Below are 20,150 nucleotides of genomic sequence, written 5' to 3'. Positions count from 1 at the left end.
CCACGTCCACTGCATCAGACGCCACCTGCAGGGACTCCCTGGGAGCATCTGCACCCTCCTCCACCAGTGCCTTGAACTTTTTCTTATAGCACTCCTGGAGGGAGTCCTCAAATTTGGGCAGCGAACCCCACAAGTTGAATTAGTATCTGCCCAGGAGAGCCTGGTGGTTTTCCAACTGCAACTGGAAACTCAAGGATGAATAAATCTTTTTGCCAAAAGAGTATTGAGTGTGTCGATGAGCCCTTTTAGGTCTCGAATCTGCCTGGTGGGAGAGAAGCCATGGCTGACGAGGTGTCCAGGAGCACCCCGATAAACTCTATGCGCTGGACCGGGACTAAGTCGGCCTCCTTGAGTATTTATTTTTCGGAGGGCGGTTGGTTGGCCCTGCTGCTCCCTGTGGTTGACCGACTCGACCACTAGAGAGTTGGGTGTTGGGTGGGTGTAGAAGTACTCATGTCCCTTGGTGGGTACAAAGTACTTGAGTTCCGCCTTCTTCGATATGGGGGCCAGGGAAGCCAGTGTTTGCCACAGGGCATCTGAAATCCATCTGAAATCCTTGCCACCGCCTCATGGAGGGGCAAAGCCATCCTGTCCGGTGCTGAAGATGACAGTACATTGAACATGGAGTCCAAGGGCTCCTCCAGCTCCTCTGCCTGGAGGTGAGAGTTCGATGCCACCTGTTTTAAAAGTTCTTGATGGGCTCTAAAGTCCTCCTGTGGGATGGAGTGGGGGCGGGGCCACTATCACCTCATCCGGGGAAGGCAAGGAAGCCAGTACAGTGTTCTGGGTATCTGCCGACACCGGAGGGTCCACCACTTCGTCAGTCTCCGGGCACGGTGCCGAGGACGTACGTCCCACTAACCCTCTCCTTGGAGGCCTGAAGAGAGAGGCTGACGGCGCCTCTGAGGCTCCAGCTACCAAGCGGGCCCCCATCAGGGGCTGTGTCCAAGGCCATGGTGCCCACTAGTACCACTGTGCCAGTCACTAGGCCTGGCGCCACTGCACCTGCTGTGGCACTAACGGCCCCGGCTGTTCGACTTGGCTGGCCTGGCCCATGGAAGGGCGACTACGAGTGGAGCCCAAGCTGACGAATGACCTGCTGTTGCCACGGGACTGGGAGGAATGGCGGTGCCGGGAGCGGCATTGCCCACGGGACTGTGCTCTCAATGAGGAGGATCAGTACTGCCTTTAGCTGCTGCGCTGCAATCTGATCCAGCGGGCGGACCAGCGATGGCGCGGTGCTGGCGATCTACGCTCCGGGCTGCGGAGACGGTGTCTTTGCAGAGACTTGGAGCAGGATTCCAAGCGGGAACGGCAATGACATCTGTGCCACGACTGGCTGCGGTAACCCCTGCAAGACAAGGACCTCTGGTAATGTCTGCCTCAGTCCTGTCGGTAATCGCTCCATGGCGTGGAGAGGTACCAGGAGTCCCAGTCGGACAATCTGGTGGGAGTCGAGGATGAGCCACGTGGACTGTATCCTAAATGGTCGCTGGGCGGAGAACAGCATTGGGAACGTTGCCGTGACCGAGACTGGTGCTGCGCCAGGGGTGACTGTGGAGAACCCAGCGGTGGCTTGCCTCTGGAGTGGGGGGCCGACACCGGCGGCGCTCCTGGTTCCAGCATGGTCATGACGTCTCTGGCTGCCTGCAGAGCCTCCGGCATGGATGGCATCTGGACCAACCGGGGAGACCTGGTCCGACGCGGCCTGGCTACTCCGCTCAACCTGAGTCCGAGGCCTAGAGGCCAGGGGGGATCGAAGACTGCCCGACATGGGTCTAGACTCTGCCCCTGGTTTACCTCAGTGCTGCTGTGAAGGCGGCACTTTCTTAGCCTTCTTCTGCCCTATAGACGGGGAGCAGTACCAATTAGTCAAAGGCACAGGAAGGTCGCCATGCACTGATGCCGTGTTGCCTGGTGTCAACTCGGAGTGGCGCACTGGAGCCAGGGTCAACGCCAATTCCATGAGAATGGCCCAGAGCCTAATGTCTCTTTCTCTCTCAGTCTGAGGTTTAAACGACTTGCAAATTTTGCAACGATCACTGAAATGGGTCTCACCCAAACAGCGTAGACAGTCTGCATGTGTATCACTCCTTGGCATAGATCGCCTACAAGTGTTGCACGCCTTAAAACCCGGAGCATGGGTCATACCCTAGCCTGGGTACTGTAACTAAATGAACTAACTGTAACAGCTAACTAACTATAGATACCAGCACTGAACAAACTAAAAGTTCTGGGGACGAGCTATAGCAAAGCTGGAGCAGCACAGTTCTGATGCACCTTCACTCGGAGGCAAGAAGGAACTGAGGGTGGGGGGAGCACGCAGCTCCCCTTATACCGCGCCGTGGAGGTGCCACTCTGGGGGTCACTGATGTGCTCCCCCTACAGGTTCTGCTAGGGGGAAAACTTCTGGTATCGGTGCATGTGGCGAGCACGCACACCTATAGTGGAATACACATGAGCAATCATTCAAAGAACCCCTGGTTATCCCTAGTCCATCTCTAGTCCCTTTCCTCTGCCATCCCATGCCTCTGTTGGCATTCCAACTTCCCCGCTATCATTCTTCCTCCCCGCATTCCAGCATTACCAAATAGATTACATGCCTCAATCTGTTATGATATTTCCAGTAATTTGACCAAATGCCTGAAAGTTTTAGTCATTTGGCCAAACATTCACATGAAACAATAGTTTTGACCAAAGGACTAAAATTTGCAGTCTCTGGACCAAACAACGACAGACAGAATGACTGAATACACATATATTCACTCCTTCTAAAGGATTATAAATCTTCCTGCCATTGTTCTACTCAGATATAGCAGTGCCTTTGTTCTCTATGAAGTATATCTATACACACAGTCCTGGAAAGCTTATTACAACTGAACAATAGATTATACAATGAATAATGCTCTTAGAACTATTTTTATTTACTTTTTAACACATACAGACACCTTAATACAACATATGTTGAATATTCTGTGTAATAAATATAACCGCTTAAATAAAAAATGTTTTACATATATTATGCATATGTAAATAAGATAACAGAAACATGAGACAAAAGTCAATGTTTCAAGTACAAGACCAATCTTCCAATTGCCACTTGCACTTCCTCCTGTTTAAGTAAGGAAAGAGTCTAGCATGATGCATGCTTTTAGGGCTAATTATGAAATATTTCATGCAGTTCCTTCAAATAGGTGATAAATCTCTTATTTTCATGTAAATTAACCATGCATGCACACACAACACATGCACACAGGGGTGTATGTGTTAAAGAATGGCAAGAATTTTTAAAGGAAAGAATTCATGGTAAATTGCCAACTCCAGTTGCATTCACACTTTCATGAGCCGCATGTCACAACGGTTTGGATTAAATTAAACCACTGTTGTGTGAGTACAATTCACTTTAAATACAAATGAACCCTTTAAGTCACCTTCCAAAAATAATTTAATATGAAACATTTAAGTATGATCATCATTCCCCTATTTCTAATGCCAGTTAATTTACCCTTGCTGGACTGCCAATAAAATAGTTATTATGGCTAGTCCAGCTATAAATGAAAAAAATGTATTTAAAATATTCTCTTTTGATCTTGCATTACTATTAAGGGCTCCCATGATCAGTCATACCTCCCTACTTGGAGCACCCCATGAATCTCCAACTTGTAAAGGAAAGAAATAACAATGTAAAGTTAATATCCAAAAATCCTCCTTTTTAACAAAATCAATGCAAACATCAGGTTGAGCACACAGAAAGAGCAATGCAGTATGCTACAGTGATTGTTGCACCGGACAAGATAGACCACACAAGACACTCGGACAAGATCCGAGAAAATTTTTAACACATCAAATGGATGTGTTAACACACAACAATATAGCCACAGATTGCTGGCTCCCACTTGGTGTGACGTTTCAGCATGCATGTTGTTTATAGTTTTAAGATTGGCTCCAAACTGTTTTTTGTGTGACGAATTCTATAGCTGAGCCAAGACACTCAGATTTTAAAATAGTCCTTTACTTTTACAATTTCATGCAAGGGAGACTAGAGCAGAGCTCTTCAGCCAACCAGTTCATGTTCCAAATCATTAACGAAAATGCTCTTTCAGGATGTAAATTCATCACCACATTAAGCCGCTCCCAAAAGAAATGCAGTTCAACCTAAGTTAGTCTTGGATTTGACTAAACATCTGAAACAACAACTGTGAGTTTCACAACCACTTTCCTGTTTTCTGGTCCAAAAAGGGGAATATATCCTGTCCTCAACAAGCCCTACTGTAGCTACTCAGAATGGTTAAAAAAAAAAAACTTTTCTATTTATTAAACCAGCACTTCTACATATATACTATTGTGTCCGTCCCCCCCAAAAGTACTCCAGAGGGGTTGGCATGAGTTGTATTGTCCTATCAGGGACAGTTTGTCAAATATCCCAACCCCAAATATGTATTTACTGAGTAAACAATCAAATAACTTTTCTTCTGTCAACTAAAAACAGTTCTTCTAAGAAGAATGTATTCAGGTGCAAAGACAAAAAGCTCTCACTCATCTCTGTGATGAGTGCAACACTGATAGCAGGTATAATGAAAGACTTTCTAGTTAGTTTGATTTTGCTCTCTGATCTTACATCCTACAGCTCAGCAGACACCCCCAACATCACTGGAATATGCTTAACATTTCCTTGTATGGACTTCACTTTGCATGTTCCTTTATATACATATACATACTTTTTTTTTTTAAACAAATGAACTCAAAATTCAGTTTGCACTACAATATTTAAATAATGAAATACAAATTATTTTAATTTGTATCTCTTAAAACTTCTAAAGTTTCTATTTCAACTATGCTAACTGCAGTCTTCATTTCAGCATAAGGTTGCAATGCAGAAAGCATGCACAGAAATAATATGACCTTTTGCATGCAAGTCTAGCCTTTATCTTATTTTTAAGTTCAATTTTCAATAAAGAAACAAAAAAGCAACATAAACACATGAATATGAAGAAAATGACTAGCGCACTAACGCAAGGCTAGATTTTACAAATAAAACTTAATTTCTGCACCCAACTCATTTTTTGATTGGGGCTCCCTTGGTTTAGAAATCAATTGCTCAAAAAACAGTCTGATGTCACCAAATGGTTTCATATGTTTGTAGCAGAGTCTTGGGGTTTAATTTAAATAAATGACATTTGTTGGTCACAGACAGAAAACAAATACCTGAATTCTAGTAAGCAAATAAGTGTCCGGTAAGTCACGCAATGTGACATTAAAGAGCAAGCATGAAATAATATTAGCTTCAGACAACCTTTATTACTTAATAGCACAGTTCACTATAAAGAAGTATGCATACAAGGAAGATGTAGAATCCCAATTAATGAATCACATCTAATTTGAGATTTTTTTTTTTTAGGTGACCTGACATTACTTTAACCCCCCCACACATTTAGAATGTATCAAATGCAATGAATAAAAACTGTAAGAAGCCTTCAGCAAATAACTAACTTACAGCTCACTCACAGATTGCTGTGCAGGTCCCAAAGTACAGATCACTCACAGATTGCTGAATGATTGTGGCACCTTAGAGACTAAAATTTATTTGGGCATAAGCTTTCAAGGGCTAAAACCCACTTCATCAGATGCATGCAGTGGAAAATACAGTAGGAAGAAATATATACACAGAGAACATGAAAAAATGGGGGTTGCCATACCAACTCTAATGAGACTAATCAATTAAGGTGGGCTATTATTAGCAGGAGAAAAAAAATTGTTGTAGTGATAATCAGGATGGCCCATTTCAAACAGTTGACAAGAAGGTGAGGGTAACAGTAGGGAAAAATTAGCAGGGGGAAATAGTTTTTAGTTTGTGTAATGACTCATCCACTCCCAGGCTTTTACTCAAGCCTAATTTAATGGTGTCCAGTTTGCAAATTAATTCCAATTCAGCAGTTTCTCGTTGGAGTCTGTTTTTAAAGGTTTTTTGGTTGAAGAATTGCAACTTTTAGATCTGTAATTGAGTGTCCCGTGAGATTGAAGTGTTCTCTGACTGGTTTTTCAATGTTATAATTCTTAATGTCTGATTTGTGTCCATTTATTCTTTTACGTAGCGACTGTCCGCTTTGGCCAATGAACATGGCAGAGGGGCATTGCTGGCACATGATGGCATATATCACATTGGTAGATGTGCGGGCGAATGAGCCCCCTGATGGTGTGGTTGATGTGAGTAGGTCCTATGATGGTGTCCCTTGAACAGATATGTGGACAGAGTTGGCAACGGGCTTTGTTACAAGGATAGGTTCCTGGGTTAGTGTTTTTGTTGTGTGGTTGCTGGTGAGTATTTGCTTCAGGTTGGGGGGCTGTCTGTAAGAGAGGACTGGCCTGTTTTCCAAGATCTGAGAGAGAGAGAGAGAGAGAGAGAGAGAGAGAGAGAGAGAGAGAGAAAGAGAGATCATCCTTCAGGATAGGTTGTAGATCCCTGATGATGCGCTGGAGAGGTTTTAGATGGGGGCTGAAGGTGATGGCTAGTGGCTTTCTGTTACTTGCTTTTTGGGCCTGTCTGTAGTGGGTGACTTCTGGGTTCTCTTCTGGTTCTGTCAATCTGTTTCTTCACTTCAGCAGGTGGGTATTGTAGTTGTAAGAATGTTTGATATAGATCTTGTAGGTGTTTTTCTTTGTCTGAGGAATTGGAGCAAACGTGGTTGTATCTTAGAGCTTGGCTGTAGACAATGGATCATGTGATGTGGTCTGGATGAAAGCTGGAGGCATGTAGGTAAGAATAGCTGTCAGTAAGTTTCTGGTATAGGGTGGTGTTTATGTGACCATCACTCATTAGCACTGTAGTGTCCAGGAAGTGGATCTCTTGTGTGGACTGGTCCATGCTGAGGCTGATGGTGGGACGGAAATTGTTGAAATCATGGTGGAATTCCTTAAGGGCTTCTTTTCCATGGGTCCAGGTGATGAATATGTCATCAGTGGAGTGCAAGTAGAGTAGGGGTGTTAGGAGACGAGAGCTGAGGAGCGTTGTTCTAAGTCAGCTATAAAAATGTTGGCTGACTTAGAAACATTGTACTTAGAAAAATGGAATGGCTATGGGTACCCGCATGCCCCACAGTATGCCAACTAAAACCTCTCCAGCGCATCATCAAGGATCTACAACTTATCCTAAACGATGATCCCTCACTGTCACAGATGTCACAGACAGGCCAGTCCTCACTCAGATAGTCCCCCAACCTGAAGCAAATACTCACCAACAACCACACACTAAACAACAAAAACACTAACCCAGGAACCTATCCTTGTAACAAAGCCCGTTGCCAACTGTGTCCACATATCTATTCAAGGGACACCATCATAGGACCTAATCACATCAGCCACACCATCAGGGGCTCATTCACCTGCACATCTACCAATATGATGATGTATGCTATCATGTGCCAGCAATACCCCTCTGCCAAGTACATTGGCCAAACCGGACAGTCGCTACGCAAAAGAATAAATGGACACAAATCAGACATTAAGAATTATAACATTCAAAAACCAGTCGGAGAACACTTCAACCTCCCTGGACACTTAATTACAGACCTAAAAGTTGCAATTCTTCCACCAAAAAAAACCTTCAAAAACAGACTCCAATGAGAAACTGCAGAACTGGAATTAATTTGCAAACTGGACACCATTAAACTAGACTTGAATAAAGACTGGGAGTGGATGGGTCATTGCACAAACTAGAAACTATTTCCCGCTGCTAATTTTTCCCCTACTGTTACTTACACCTCCTTGTCAACTGTTTGAAATGGGCCATCCTGACCATCACTACAACAGTTTTTTTTTCTCCTGCTGATAATAGCCCCCTTTAATTGATTAGTCTCATTAGAGTTGGTATGGCAACCCCCATTTTTTCATGTTCTCTCTCTCTCTGTGTGTGTGTGTGTGTGTGTGTGTGTGTGTGTGTGTGTGTGTGTGTGTGTGTGTGTGTGTGTGTGTTGCGACAAAGTTCCTCCTCTACCTTGGTGGGTCTTAAGCTTACTGGCGGATTTGCTCGCCTTGGAGCTTACAGCAGCCCTCAGTTTGGCTGTTTTCGTGAACCCACAGTCCAGGTCAACTCCTCCTGTGTTTGACCAGGAGTTGGGACGTTTGGGGGGAACCCGGGCTCGCCCTCTTCTCCAGGTTCCAGCCCAGGGCCATGTGGAATGCAGCTGTCTAGAGTGCCTCCTGGAACAGCTGTGTGACAGCTACAACTCCCTGGGCTACTTCCTCATGGCCTCCTCCCAACCCCTTCTTAATTCTCACCATAGGACCTTCCTCCTGGTGTCTGATAATGCTTGTACTCCTCAGTCCTCCAACAGTATGCATTCTCACTCTCAACTTCTAGTACCTCTTGCTCCCAGCTCCTCACACGCACAGCACAAACTGAAGTGAGCTCCTTTTTAAACCCAGGTGCCCTGATCAGCCTGCCTTAATTGATTCTAGCAGCTTCTTGATGGGCTGCACGTGTTCTAATCAGCCTGTCTGTCTTAACTGTCTCCAGAAGGTTCCTCATTGTTCTGGAACCTTCCCTATTACCTTACCCAGGGAAAAGGGACCTACTTAACCTGGGACTAATATATCTGCCTTCTATTATTCTCCTGTAGCCATCTGGCCCAACCCCGTTACATATTCCCCCCCTCCCAACACTTTGGTGTTGGGCAACTTGGGACATCAGGCAGTGTACTCGTGACAAGGCATCTGCATTGCCATGGTGGCTTCCAGCCCGGTGTTGTATGGTGAACTGAAAAGGTTGTAGGGACAGGAACCATCTTGTCACCCTTGAGTTCTTTTCTTTATTTTGCTGCATCCACTGGAGGGGTGCATGGTTGGTCACAAGGGTAAACCGTCATCCCAGAAGGTAATAACGAAGTGTTTCCATGGCCCATTTCACTGCTAGGCACTCTCTTTCAACCACGGCATACTTCTGCTCTCTCGGGAGGAGTTTCCTGCTGAGGTAGAGGATTGGGTGTTCTTCATCTCCAAGCATCTGTGATAGGACAGCTCCCAATCCTACTTCAGATGCATCTGTTAGTAAAATGAATTCTTTGTTGAAGCCTGGGGCTATAAGCATGGGGTTACTGCAGAGGGCTGTCTGTAGATCCATGAATACTTTCTCTGCGGCATCTGTCCACTTCACCATGTCTGTACCCCGGGCTTTTATCAGGTCTGTCAGGGGACTCGCTCTGGTATCAAAATGGGGAATAAATCACTGGTTGTACCCCACCACACCCAGGAATGCCTAGACTTGCTTTTTCTGATTCGGCCGGGGCCAATTTTGGATAGCTTCTAGTTTGTTTAGTTGGGGCTTGACCATGCCCCTTCCTACAATGTAGCCAAGGTATTTAGCCTCGGCTAGCCCTATAGCACACTTGGCTGGGTTGGCTGTGAGGCCAGCCCGTTGTAGCGTGTCCAGAACCGCTTCCACCTTTCCTAAATGGGTTTCCCAGTCGGGGCTGTGAATAATCACATCATCCAGGTATGCTGCTGTATAACTGGTATGGGGCCGTAGGAGTTTGTCCATAAGACGCTGGAAGATGGCAGGTGCCCCATGCAGTCCAAAAGGAAGAACAGTATATTGAAACAGACCCTCTGGTGTAGAAAATGCCATCTTTTCTTTTCATCTTTGGCAAGGGGAATCTGCCAGTATCCCTTTGTTAAATCAAGGGTGGTCAAAAATCGGGCATTGCCCAGGCATCTCATCAATACGTGTTCTGGGGTATGCATCAAACTTGGATCTCTCATTCAACCGGTGAAAGTCATTACAAAACCTAGTGGTGCCATCGGGTTTGGGCACCAACACAATCGGGCTTGAACACTGACTGTGGGACTCTTCGATCACTCCCAGCTCCAACATCCTTTTTACCTCTGCCTCGATCTCCTCCCTTTTTTGCCACTGGGACCCGATAGGGCCTTAAAGTTACCTTTGCCCCAGGTGATAATGTGGTGATATGCTTCGGTGGTCTGATCTGGTTTGATTGAAATCACATCCTGGTATTGGCTGATCATCTCAGTTACCTCCTACTTCTGGTTTGGTGTCAGATCAGGGATATCTTGATCTGCTCCTGCATGTTGTTTCCATGGATCGTGGTCTCTTGGGCCACTACACAGGCCTCTCATTGGTACCGAGGCTTTAAGAGGTTAATGTGATATATTTGTTCTTGTTTCTGGCGACCTGGCTGCCACAATCTGCTACAACCACACCTTGTAGGTTACTTCCCCCACAGGTTCAACCAACTCATAGGGCCCCTGCCATTGGGCCAAAAGCTTGCCTTCTGCCGTGGGTACCAACACCATCCCCCGATCCCCTGGTTGGAACTGTCGGACTTTTGCCTGGCGATTGTAATGGGTTCGGTGGGCCTCCTGCGCCTTTTCCAAATGTTCCCGTACAATAGGGGTGACCCGGGCTATCCGTTCTCGCATCTGCAACACATGGTCAATTATATTTCTCCCCTCATTGGGGGTTCCTCTTCCCAGATTTCTTTTGCGATATCTAGTATGCCACATGGGTCGCATCCATATAATAATTCAAAGGGGGAAAACCCAGCTGAAGCCTGAGGTATCTCCTGGATTGCAAACATAAGGTAGGGTAGTAGGGTGTCCCAATCCGTCCTGTCCCGACTTATCACTTTCCTTATCATTGCCTTGAGGGTTCGATTAAACCTTTCTACCAGCCCATCGGTCTGCGGATGATAGACTGAAGTTCTCAGGGTATATGGAGCAGCATACAGAGGTCTTTCATTATCTTAGACATAAATGGGGTACCTTGGTCTGTTAATATCTCCTTCGGGAGCCTCACTTGGGCAAAGATCCCCACCAACTCTTTAGCTATCATTTTATAGGCCGTGTTCCGCGGGGGGACGGCTTCTGGGTAGTGAGTAGCATAATCCAGAACAACAAGTATATATTGGTAGCTCCAGGCTGTCTTCTCCAGGGGTCCCACTAGGTCCATGACTATTCGCTCAAAGGGGACCTCTATGATGGGAAGGGATACTAAAGGTGCCCTCAAGTGGGGACGGGGACTGTGCAGCTGACACTCCTGGCAGGACGCACAGTACCTCCGCACTTCTTCATGTATTCCGGGCCAGAAGAATCATCGCAGAAGCCGTGCCAGGGTCTTCTCTACCCCCAAATGCCCCCCAAAAAGATGACTATGGGCAAGACTTAATACAGCATTCTAGTGTTTTTGCGGTACTAGGATCTGCTGTACCTTCTGCCCCTGTACTGGTGCAACCCAGTATAAGAGATTCTTCTTCATTATGAAGTAGGGTCCTGGTCCCTGGGTTTTCGCTTCCACGGGGACCCCATCTGTTTTGGTCACCTCCTTCCTAATGTTGTCGTACCTTGGGTCTTCAGCCTGGTCCCATCCAAAAAGTCCTCTCCTGGGGCTAATCTGCCTGAGATCTAGGGGGCCAGTCTCTGTTGCCTCTACTGGTTCAGAGGCATTAGGGTGTGGGTCAGACTTGGGTGCTTCTCCCTTCTGGGTGGCCTCCTCTTCAGCTGCTCGGGTCCACCTACCTACGAGCGCGACCCTCTGGCTTTGGGCCAGCATTTGGGTTCCCAAGGCCTTAGCTGCCCTTCTTTCCCTTTTCGTCTTTCTACCCTGTCTGGGAGTGGAGAACAAATATGGGGATATTTCAGAGAAGATCGGGGGTTGACAGTCTACTGTGGATGCCTCACTAACTTCAGGACTTCCCCCTTTCTCCAATTCCCCTACCGGGAGTAAGTCTCCAAACCCTCCCTATGAGCACCGCGTATGGGAGTTTAGGGACTACATCTGCTGCTATTTCAGTAGTGTTCCCCTGAATCTCGATTTTTACTGGGATGGTGGGGTAATAACCAACTGTCCCATGGACGCATGTTATTCCCGTATGCTTAGCCCACAGCAACTGACCACGCTTCACGACCTTCCCCGAGACAAGAGTGATAGCACTCCCTGAATCAACCAGTGCTGTGGTCTCTATCTCATTTAGCTTCACTGTTCTGGTGTACATATGTGGGGTTAGTGAAACCCCACAAGGTGGATTAGGAAGCATGGGTCTGCCCAGTTCCCCAGATTACACTGCATAGGCTCTTCAGCATTGGGACACTGTGCAGCAATGTGTTCCCACTTCCTGCAAGCGTAACACCTGTATGGAGCCCTAGGCGTTCCCCGGTGTCTTGGTTTGGGCAGTCTAATATCACGATCCTCTTCCCCCTCAATGCTCCGACTCTTTGTGGCTTCTGGTGGGCCTTCAGCCCCTCTCTTTTTCCACCTGGGCTCTCCTGGTAGCCCAGTCACCCGAGCTCTAGGGCTTGGTGCTGCTAGTTTAACCCAGGGTGCTAATTCCTTAACTGGTCGGGTCAGCTCCCTCGCCGTCCTTCGCCTTTCTAGCAGCGCAACAACCTTGTCGTAGGTGGAGGGTTCGTTCTGGCTTACCCAAGCGCGAAGGCCTGGTGGTAGTCCTCTCATGTACCCGTCGATGACAAGAACCTCTAGTACCTCCTCTGGACTCCAGGACTCAGTTCGTAACCACTTTTGTGCGAGATGGATGAGGTCATATAATTGGGACCGCGGGGTTTTGTTTTCCTGATACCTCCACTCATGATATCGCTGAGCCCACACTGCTGTCGTTACCCCAGATCTGACCAAGATCTCTGCTTTCAGCTGGGGGTAGTCTGCCGCAGCCTCTTCAGGCAAATCATAGTAGGCCTTCTGGGCCTCCTGACACAGGAGTGGAGTGAGGATGCCAGACCACTGTTCTTGGGGCCAAGCCTCCCACGGGAGCCTCTCTCAAAGGCCAGGAGGTATGCCTCTACATCATCCTCCCGTGTCACTTTCTGCAGCCAGTTGCTGGCCCGCATGATCTGCATCCCATCATGGCCACAGTTCAGCTCGGTAAGGGCCTTTACCTATTTAAACAGTTCCCACAACATAGCCCGGTCTTGAGCAGCCTGGTCCACCAGCAGATTAGTCTCTTGCTGCAGCCGCACTGCCTCCTGTTGGGCGGCTGCCTGGACATGGGCAGCCTCCTACTGGGCAGCCGTGGATTGTATCAGTGCCCGCACTACATCCTCCATTGTGGTGAAAAAATAAAAATAAACTCTCTCCCTTTCCCCCCCAACACCCTCCTCCTTCCTCCTCACTGTGCACACCAGATCCCAATTCTAACACCAGTTGTGACAAAGTTCCTCTACCTTGGTGGATCTTGCACTTATTGGCAGATTTGCTCGCCTTGGAGCTTCACGGCAGCCCTCAGTTTGACCGTTTTCATGAACCCACAGTCCAGGTCAACTCCTCCTGTGTCTGACCAGGAGTTGGGACGTTTGGGGGGAACCTGGGCTCGCCCTCTACTCCGGGTTCCAGCCCAGGGCCCTGTGGAATGCAGCTGTCTAGAGTGCCTCCTGGAACAGCTGTGTGACAGCTACAACTTAATCTACTTAACCTGGGACTAATATATCTGCCTTCCATTATTCTCCTGTAGCCATCTGGCCTGACCCTGTCACAATATCTATATGTATTTTCCACGGCATGCATCTGATGAAGTGGGTTTTAGCCTACGAAAGCTTATGACCAAATAAATTCTTAGTCTCTAAGGTGCCACAAGTACTCCTTGTTCTTTTTGCTGGTACAGACTAACATGGCTACCACTCTGAAACCTGTAACAGATTGCTGGCTCCCACTTTGTGTGATGCTTCAGCATGCATGTTGATAATGTAAAACGCCACAGAATTCCACTTCAGATTGGCAATGGTCTATAAATTAAGTTCTAGAGGAGAATTGTTTGTTTGTTTTACAATACTGCACAAATATGTAATATTGTAAAAAAAACAAAACAAAACAGACCTTACTTTCCCTAACAGGATGGCTCCAATCTACAGCAGCATTCCACAGGTGTGATGTCACACATAACAGATGCTGGGATGTCACCCTGAGTAGGAGTCAGTGAGCCACATGTCTGAAGATTGGGATCTGCAAAACAATAAATAGACACACATTTAAAGTCTGTGTGTGGAACATATCTTACCTTGTTTTGAGGTCAATCCTCTGATAATCCTAAACTGACTGGTTTATTTAAATTGTTTACAAGCCATACCATATTCTAGCATACAACTTTATGGGCAGAGGCTGATCTGTTCATCTGAAAAATGTCATACTTTCAAAATCATCTGAAAACAACTACAACACATTTTAGCAGAAGCTGGGGAACCTGAGGAAAGTTCATTTACTATTAACAATGATAAAAGCCAAAGATTAAAAGCAAGCTGGAAAATGGTCGCCTTAACACATGGTGTTCAAGTGCATTATTAGCATCAAAACTATTTTAGCTAACCATTAAGGATGAGACTCATACAAAGCTTAACATGTTAAATGATAAAGAGAAATCAATAAGAGCTATCTGAAAGCTTTAATACTATAGCTGATACCAGAAGGAAAATCTATGACCTCATTAATAAAGGACAGACTTGCAGAACAAAAAAGGTGATAATCGTATCAGCAATGGTAAAACAGCTAAAAGGTATAGAAGCAGGAACACAGGAAATGAGGAATACACAATAAGACCAAGGGACTCTCACTAAAACTGATAAAAAGAAGCATTGCTACAGAACAAGGACAGAGCTTACAGCAACTCAAGACTCAGGTCAGGGACAGAAAACTACAAATTCTAACTGCCAGCAAGCAAAAGAAGCGAAATCCCACTTTTTTTTTTAAAAAATATACAGAATAATTTATTGTACATTTACTAAAAATGAATCAAAAGTCTGATCTAAATCCTTCCAATATGGGATTTGAAAAGCACTGAAGGGACAAAGATTGTGTATTTGATACTAGTGACTGAGAAGGTCCAAAAAAGAAGCCAGTGCAACATACAGTATAAACCTACCTATTAGGATATGAATATTCTCTTCTTTTCCCCAGCCTGCTGACTCAGGCCAGATGATGGGAAATACCAGAAAATGAGGTCTAGCACAGGGAATGAAGGTACAACTTTTCTAACCAACAAAATTACACAGCTTATCCAAAGGGTTTGTTTTTGTTTTAAATACCATAAATTAGACACCCAGTGGTAAAAGTAGGAGAGAACTGCAGGGAATTTTAGAAAGACTCTGATTAGGTTGACCAGAAGGTTTGGTTTGTAGGGATTTCTCAGCTGATTTTACTGAAAATGGGGGTTTGCCCTGATTTCAGTAATATCCCAGAACATTTTGTTCCCTATTGGTAGCTGCATGTGTCTTCATGTGGCAGGGTGAGTAAAGCAGTGTTTTTGTCCTTATTTCATGCTACACTAAAGCTGAACTTCTAATTAGGTGATTGCTTCCTTCTGCAGCCTCCAGCATGAGGCACTCAAAATCTCCAACTACCACAGCAGCACAACAGGCCCAAGCCTAGCCGAGGTGGATGTTCAGGTCTTTGTAGCCAGTAAGAAGTTGGATTTTCAGGACAGGTAGGCACAGACATGAGCAAGTGAGGGAGGGAGGGAGGGATGGACACCTAGGGTATGTCTACATTGCAAACAAAGGTGTGGTCTTAATTCGGTTTAGCTAACACAGCAACTCGGCTTTTAACTTGGGTTAGCAGCTTCAGTTCAACCCAGTACCCCTATAGGTTTTAACTAAAGTTAAAAGCCGAGCTGCCATGTCTTCATTGCTGTTTTAAACCTAGTTAGCTAACGTGGGGTAAGAACATACTTGAGGGCACCTACTCTGCTTGCACTGAGCTGCAGGAGGATCCACACAGGACATTGCTGTGCAGCAAGCTGGTGTGCTATACATTCACATCCTGGCTTGCCATGTAGACAAGCCCTTTGAGTGCCTCCTAGCTATTTTGTGCTAACTTTCCTGTGAAGACAAGGCCTTAAGCTCTGTGCTTCAGTTCCACTACTTATAAAATGGACATAATACATAGTTCTACTTACCTCTCTGGGGAGTTGTGAAAGTTAACCTTAATAAATAAAGGTTTGGAAAATGCTTTGAAGTTGAAAAGTGTTATGTATCAACTTATTTTTATGTATTTCTGTTCTTCATCCTGATGTGCTGCCATAAACAAACAGGTAATTCTTTTATAGTATTCTAGCTAGGTTCAGTAAGACAAGTAATGTTCTAGCCCAAGTATGCATATAGCTATTGAAGAATAGTTAGTTTTTTAAACTTACTTTTAAAAGTAGTAGTGAATTAATCTGGTTAATATTTTAGATATACATTCCCTTGACAATAAAGCAAACTTATATGCTCTCCAAATACATAAATTCCCAATTCAGAAAGCCCCAAGGAAAGCTTTCAGATCCTTGGAAATTGTACAGAATGTAAAATTTACAGTAAAATACCAAAGTGAGAGAGCAGCCAGAAGAAACATAGTATGTTATCCATTTTAACAAACTTGCGTGCCAACATAGTCATCACCACATATTAAACATTCATTTTTACAAAAAATTTGTGCACACAGACCATAATTATTTTCCTATATAAATTACAAGCATTTCAATGCAGTAAAATAAAGGGTCAGACTTATGTTAAGATCTGTAATTTCAACCAATTATACAGTAATTCAAACGCAATGTTAGCATTTAGCTAAATAATCATTCTTTGGCATCCATGGTGTCAGCTAAGATATATGACTGAGTACTTCTGCTGGCCTGTGCCAAAAACATAAAAGCCAAGGGAATTGGACTAGCTGCATGTGTGCATATAAATATTATTTACACATACATGTGCATGCACACACACACTTGCATCCTGTCCAGTTTTTTTCTGAATATTAACATTCAATTGATATGACTGGTTTGTTAAATGTGTAATCAGAGATTTCACTTGATTTAATAAAATAATTAGAAATGACAATGTCATGGTTAAAGATGTTCACTCTAACATGGTAACATTCTATTAAAGAGAGCTATGATTGTATTACTGTAAAATGTTTCTCTAAACACTAGCTCATCATTGTAATGATTATTTTATTGTCTCTAATGTTTACATGGCAAGGATCTGTAAAAAAGTTACAACTTCCTAAATAGATAGATAAATAAATAAAATAGTTACAAATACACCCACCCATACCCTTAGCTTTCAATAAATATTCAAGAGTCGGGGCCTCTTTAGAGCAGAAGAAAATATTTGTATACTATTCTTTAAATCAATAAAGTAGAGCAACCACATTAATAATGCCTTCAAGTAGTATTCACACATCTAGCCTCGTTTGATTTCCTTCTCAACAGTGTAGGTTGCTAACATTCTGCAGCACCCTTTTAAATACATGGAGATTGGCATTCCTTTTCAGGGGCACATGTGTCTTTTTCTGTCCAATAGAAAACCTCTCCCAATCACAAGTCATTTCAAGGCCTACAACTCTCGACACAATTCATGACAGGTTAAGATCTGCCCCTGACTCACAAAACATCACTTTTAAAAAACCAAAATTATGTGCTCATTCTTAAAATGTTAATGGTAATGATGCACAAGGAAAATTTTACTCCCTTTGCCAGGCAACTTGCCATCAATTGTTTGGGTAATGTTTTACCCTGTAGTTACACATTTTACAAGAGGAAGTTTTCAACCTGACAAGCTGGCAGGAGAATCCAGATATTACCTTGGTGCTTTCCTCCACATCCTTTGTATTCAAAAGTGCATGATTAATTCGAAAAACTATCCAATCAAACAGGGCGCTGTACAGTGATTTAGCCATGGAATTCCGCACAGTCACAGCCTAGAAAAAATTAAAATAATGATTAGAAATAATTAATTACCTGCATTAAAACTGGTTTACGTAATAATAAAGAAGTTGTGTGTCCAAAATCCATCTTTATTTTAGAGAAAGCTTTTATCTTCATTATGTGCTCCACTGCTCCTGAAACACTTAGTGGTTTGTCTTCATTACCAGTCTATTCAACCACGCCTGAACTATTCTGCCTGAATTTGGCTGGTTTTACTCTGGTGGATGATGCCTGAGTCCAGCTCATAGAATACAATAAATGACACAGATGAGATCTGAGCCTTGATGGAATCACTCAGCTTCCTGAATACCTAAAACCTGCTGGCTCTAACGCCGGGAGTCGCAAATCACACTTATAAGGTCCATCTACACTGCATACTACTTGTGGTGGTGTGTAAAGTACATACACGGTTAGCACTGCTAGCACACCTACAAACAGCATAGATGGTGAGGTACTGCTTAGGTGAGTAAAGACGTGCCTGAAGCCTATGAGTATCTACCCAGGTATATACCCTACATGGCTCTCTACAGCCCAAGCACTGCCTCCCCCATCTACATTGCTATTTTTAGCCATGTTGCATCCCGCTGCCTCCCTGCTGCAGAAGCCTTTCCCCACCACGGGGAGAGACTCCAGCAGCGGGGAGCCAGTGTGGACACAGGTTGCTTTTCACTGCAGCATCTAGTTATACATACTCTACATGCTACCAACATTGGCCTGCAGAGTAGACATAGCCATATGCAGATTTACTGCTCTTCAAACAGCCATCACAGAACAAAGAATAATACTTTTTTTAGAAATACCATCCAAGTCGTGATGCTCTTTCATCTGTGGCGCAAGAGATTTCACTTGATTTACAATGGTTAAAAAGCAAGGAAGAACTAAGATATCAATATGCAGTTTGTTTTTTTCAAAAACATATGCTGTCTGAAACAGATACTTAGGTACCGGGCAGGAAAGGAGTTGATAATTCACACTGAGGTCCTACTGACATTAACAACTTGTTGAAGCTATTTTGGCCCTCAGTTTACAATTCCCTGGCTTGAATTATTACCTTGCCATTTATTCAAAGGCTGCTGTATATGTTAATTACTTAAAATGTTATGAAGCGATTGGTGACTGTGGCATTAACTCAGAGCTGTTTTTAGCTATGGTGCAAGAAAGAAAGAATATCAAGCCCTTCTGGTGATGGAGATAGTCTCTCACATCAGGAGATTCAGAAACATCCATTTTAATCAAAAGCCTTAAACTACAACCGTAATTGCCAGCTATTATACACAGCACTGCAATGCTTCACTGAGTGAACTTTCAGAATACAGCACTGAACATAAATGGGGTATATTTCTTTTCAAGCAGGCAATGAAAGTTCTGTCTCAATTTAACAGACAGGAGAGAGAAGTTATTCAAAGAATTTACTCTTTCTCCATGTCATCCTTCCTACCTTCCTCCTGTCCTCTACATGGAGATCTAGATCCAAAAGTTTTCAAGGATAAAAACTCACCTTCACTCAACCCAACTCCAGCCAGGGTGCATTACAAGAGTGGCCTCATTTCACCAAGGCAGTAATCAAAAGAAGAAAAAAGATCACAGTGTGGGATCACTGGATTTTCACTACTGTTTCAATGGAAGCTGCCTCTTTTTTCCTTGAGTACTTTATACCAAACTTCTTTCATCACAGCCATGTGCTCTTGGGCCAACTGTGAACTCTTACTTGCAGTCAGCCAGGGCCTCTCTCTCACCCACCAGATGGCATTTATGAAACCAAGAACATCACCTCCACATACTCAAAATGGGTAAATCTGAGGATGGCCCCAAACACACAAATGTGTGAGAGTCTGTACAATGTTGCAAGTAACTAACCCTGCCTTGGCTATCTTTTGCTAAATGGCAGTATACCACAACTCTCTGATAAGCAAACAAAATAAAGTTATAAAATGTCAAAGCAAAAAAAAAAAAAAAAAAAGACTGACTTGCCAATGCTAAAACGAATGATTGCTCATTTCCAAAACCTTTGTGCGCGACAAAAAAAATACAAGCAATGAAAGTGAAAGAAATTTGTTGTACTGAAGAACAGCTCTTTCTATGCTCCTAACTAAATCCAATAGTTTAATATTTGTTTTGGAACCTGATTGGTTTAACAGTTAGTTTATCAAGAATCTTATAAACAGAGCTTTACATTTTCTAAGCAAAGTGTATACTCTTTCCTGAAAATTCAGTTTTATACCATTTTTTGTGGTCATGCATTTTCCAAATATTACTCAGAAATATTTAAACATATTAAAGTGTTTTCAAGATAGATTTTGGTAACCCTGTCTTTGCCTCATTTTATTGAATCTGCTAACGTTGCAAGCCAATTCCCTAATGATACACCGTATCATGCCCCACCCAAGACAAACTGATGGAGGAAATCAGAGATGGTGACCAAGATGTGATAACATTTCTTACTGTTATAAGGAT

General features: G+C 44.1%; 1 protein-coding gene across 33 annotated transcripts in view; it reads right to left on the bottom strand.

The window, feature by feature from the left end:
- Positions 1–20,150, bottom strand: part of MYO9A (myosin IXA) — a 471,574-nt gene that overhangs the window by 153,961 nt on the left and 297,463 nt on the right. For all 33 annotated transcript variants that reach the window (XM_038418673.2, XM_043494428.1, XM_038418680.2 and 30 more), the window contains one exon: positions 17,573–17,689. In XM_038418673.2, the coding sequence (XP_038274601.1) occupies positions 17,573–17,689 (117 nt within the window). The remainder of the gene's footprint in view (positions 1–17,572; positions 17,690–20,150) is intronic.

The sequence above is a fragment of the Dermochelys coriacea genome, chromosome 10, assembly GCF_009764565.3.
Source record: "Dermochelys coriacea isolate rDerCor1 chromosome 10, rDerCor1.pri.v4, whole genome shotgun sequence".
NCBI classification, from domain to species: Eukaryota; Metazoa; Chordata; order Testudines; family Dermochelyidae; genus Dermochelys; species Dermochelys coriacea.
Note: the sequence above shows the minus strand (reverse complement) of the source record. Positions and strands in the feature narration are given on the sequence as shown.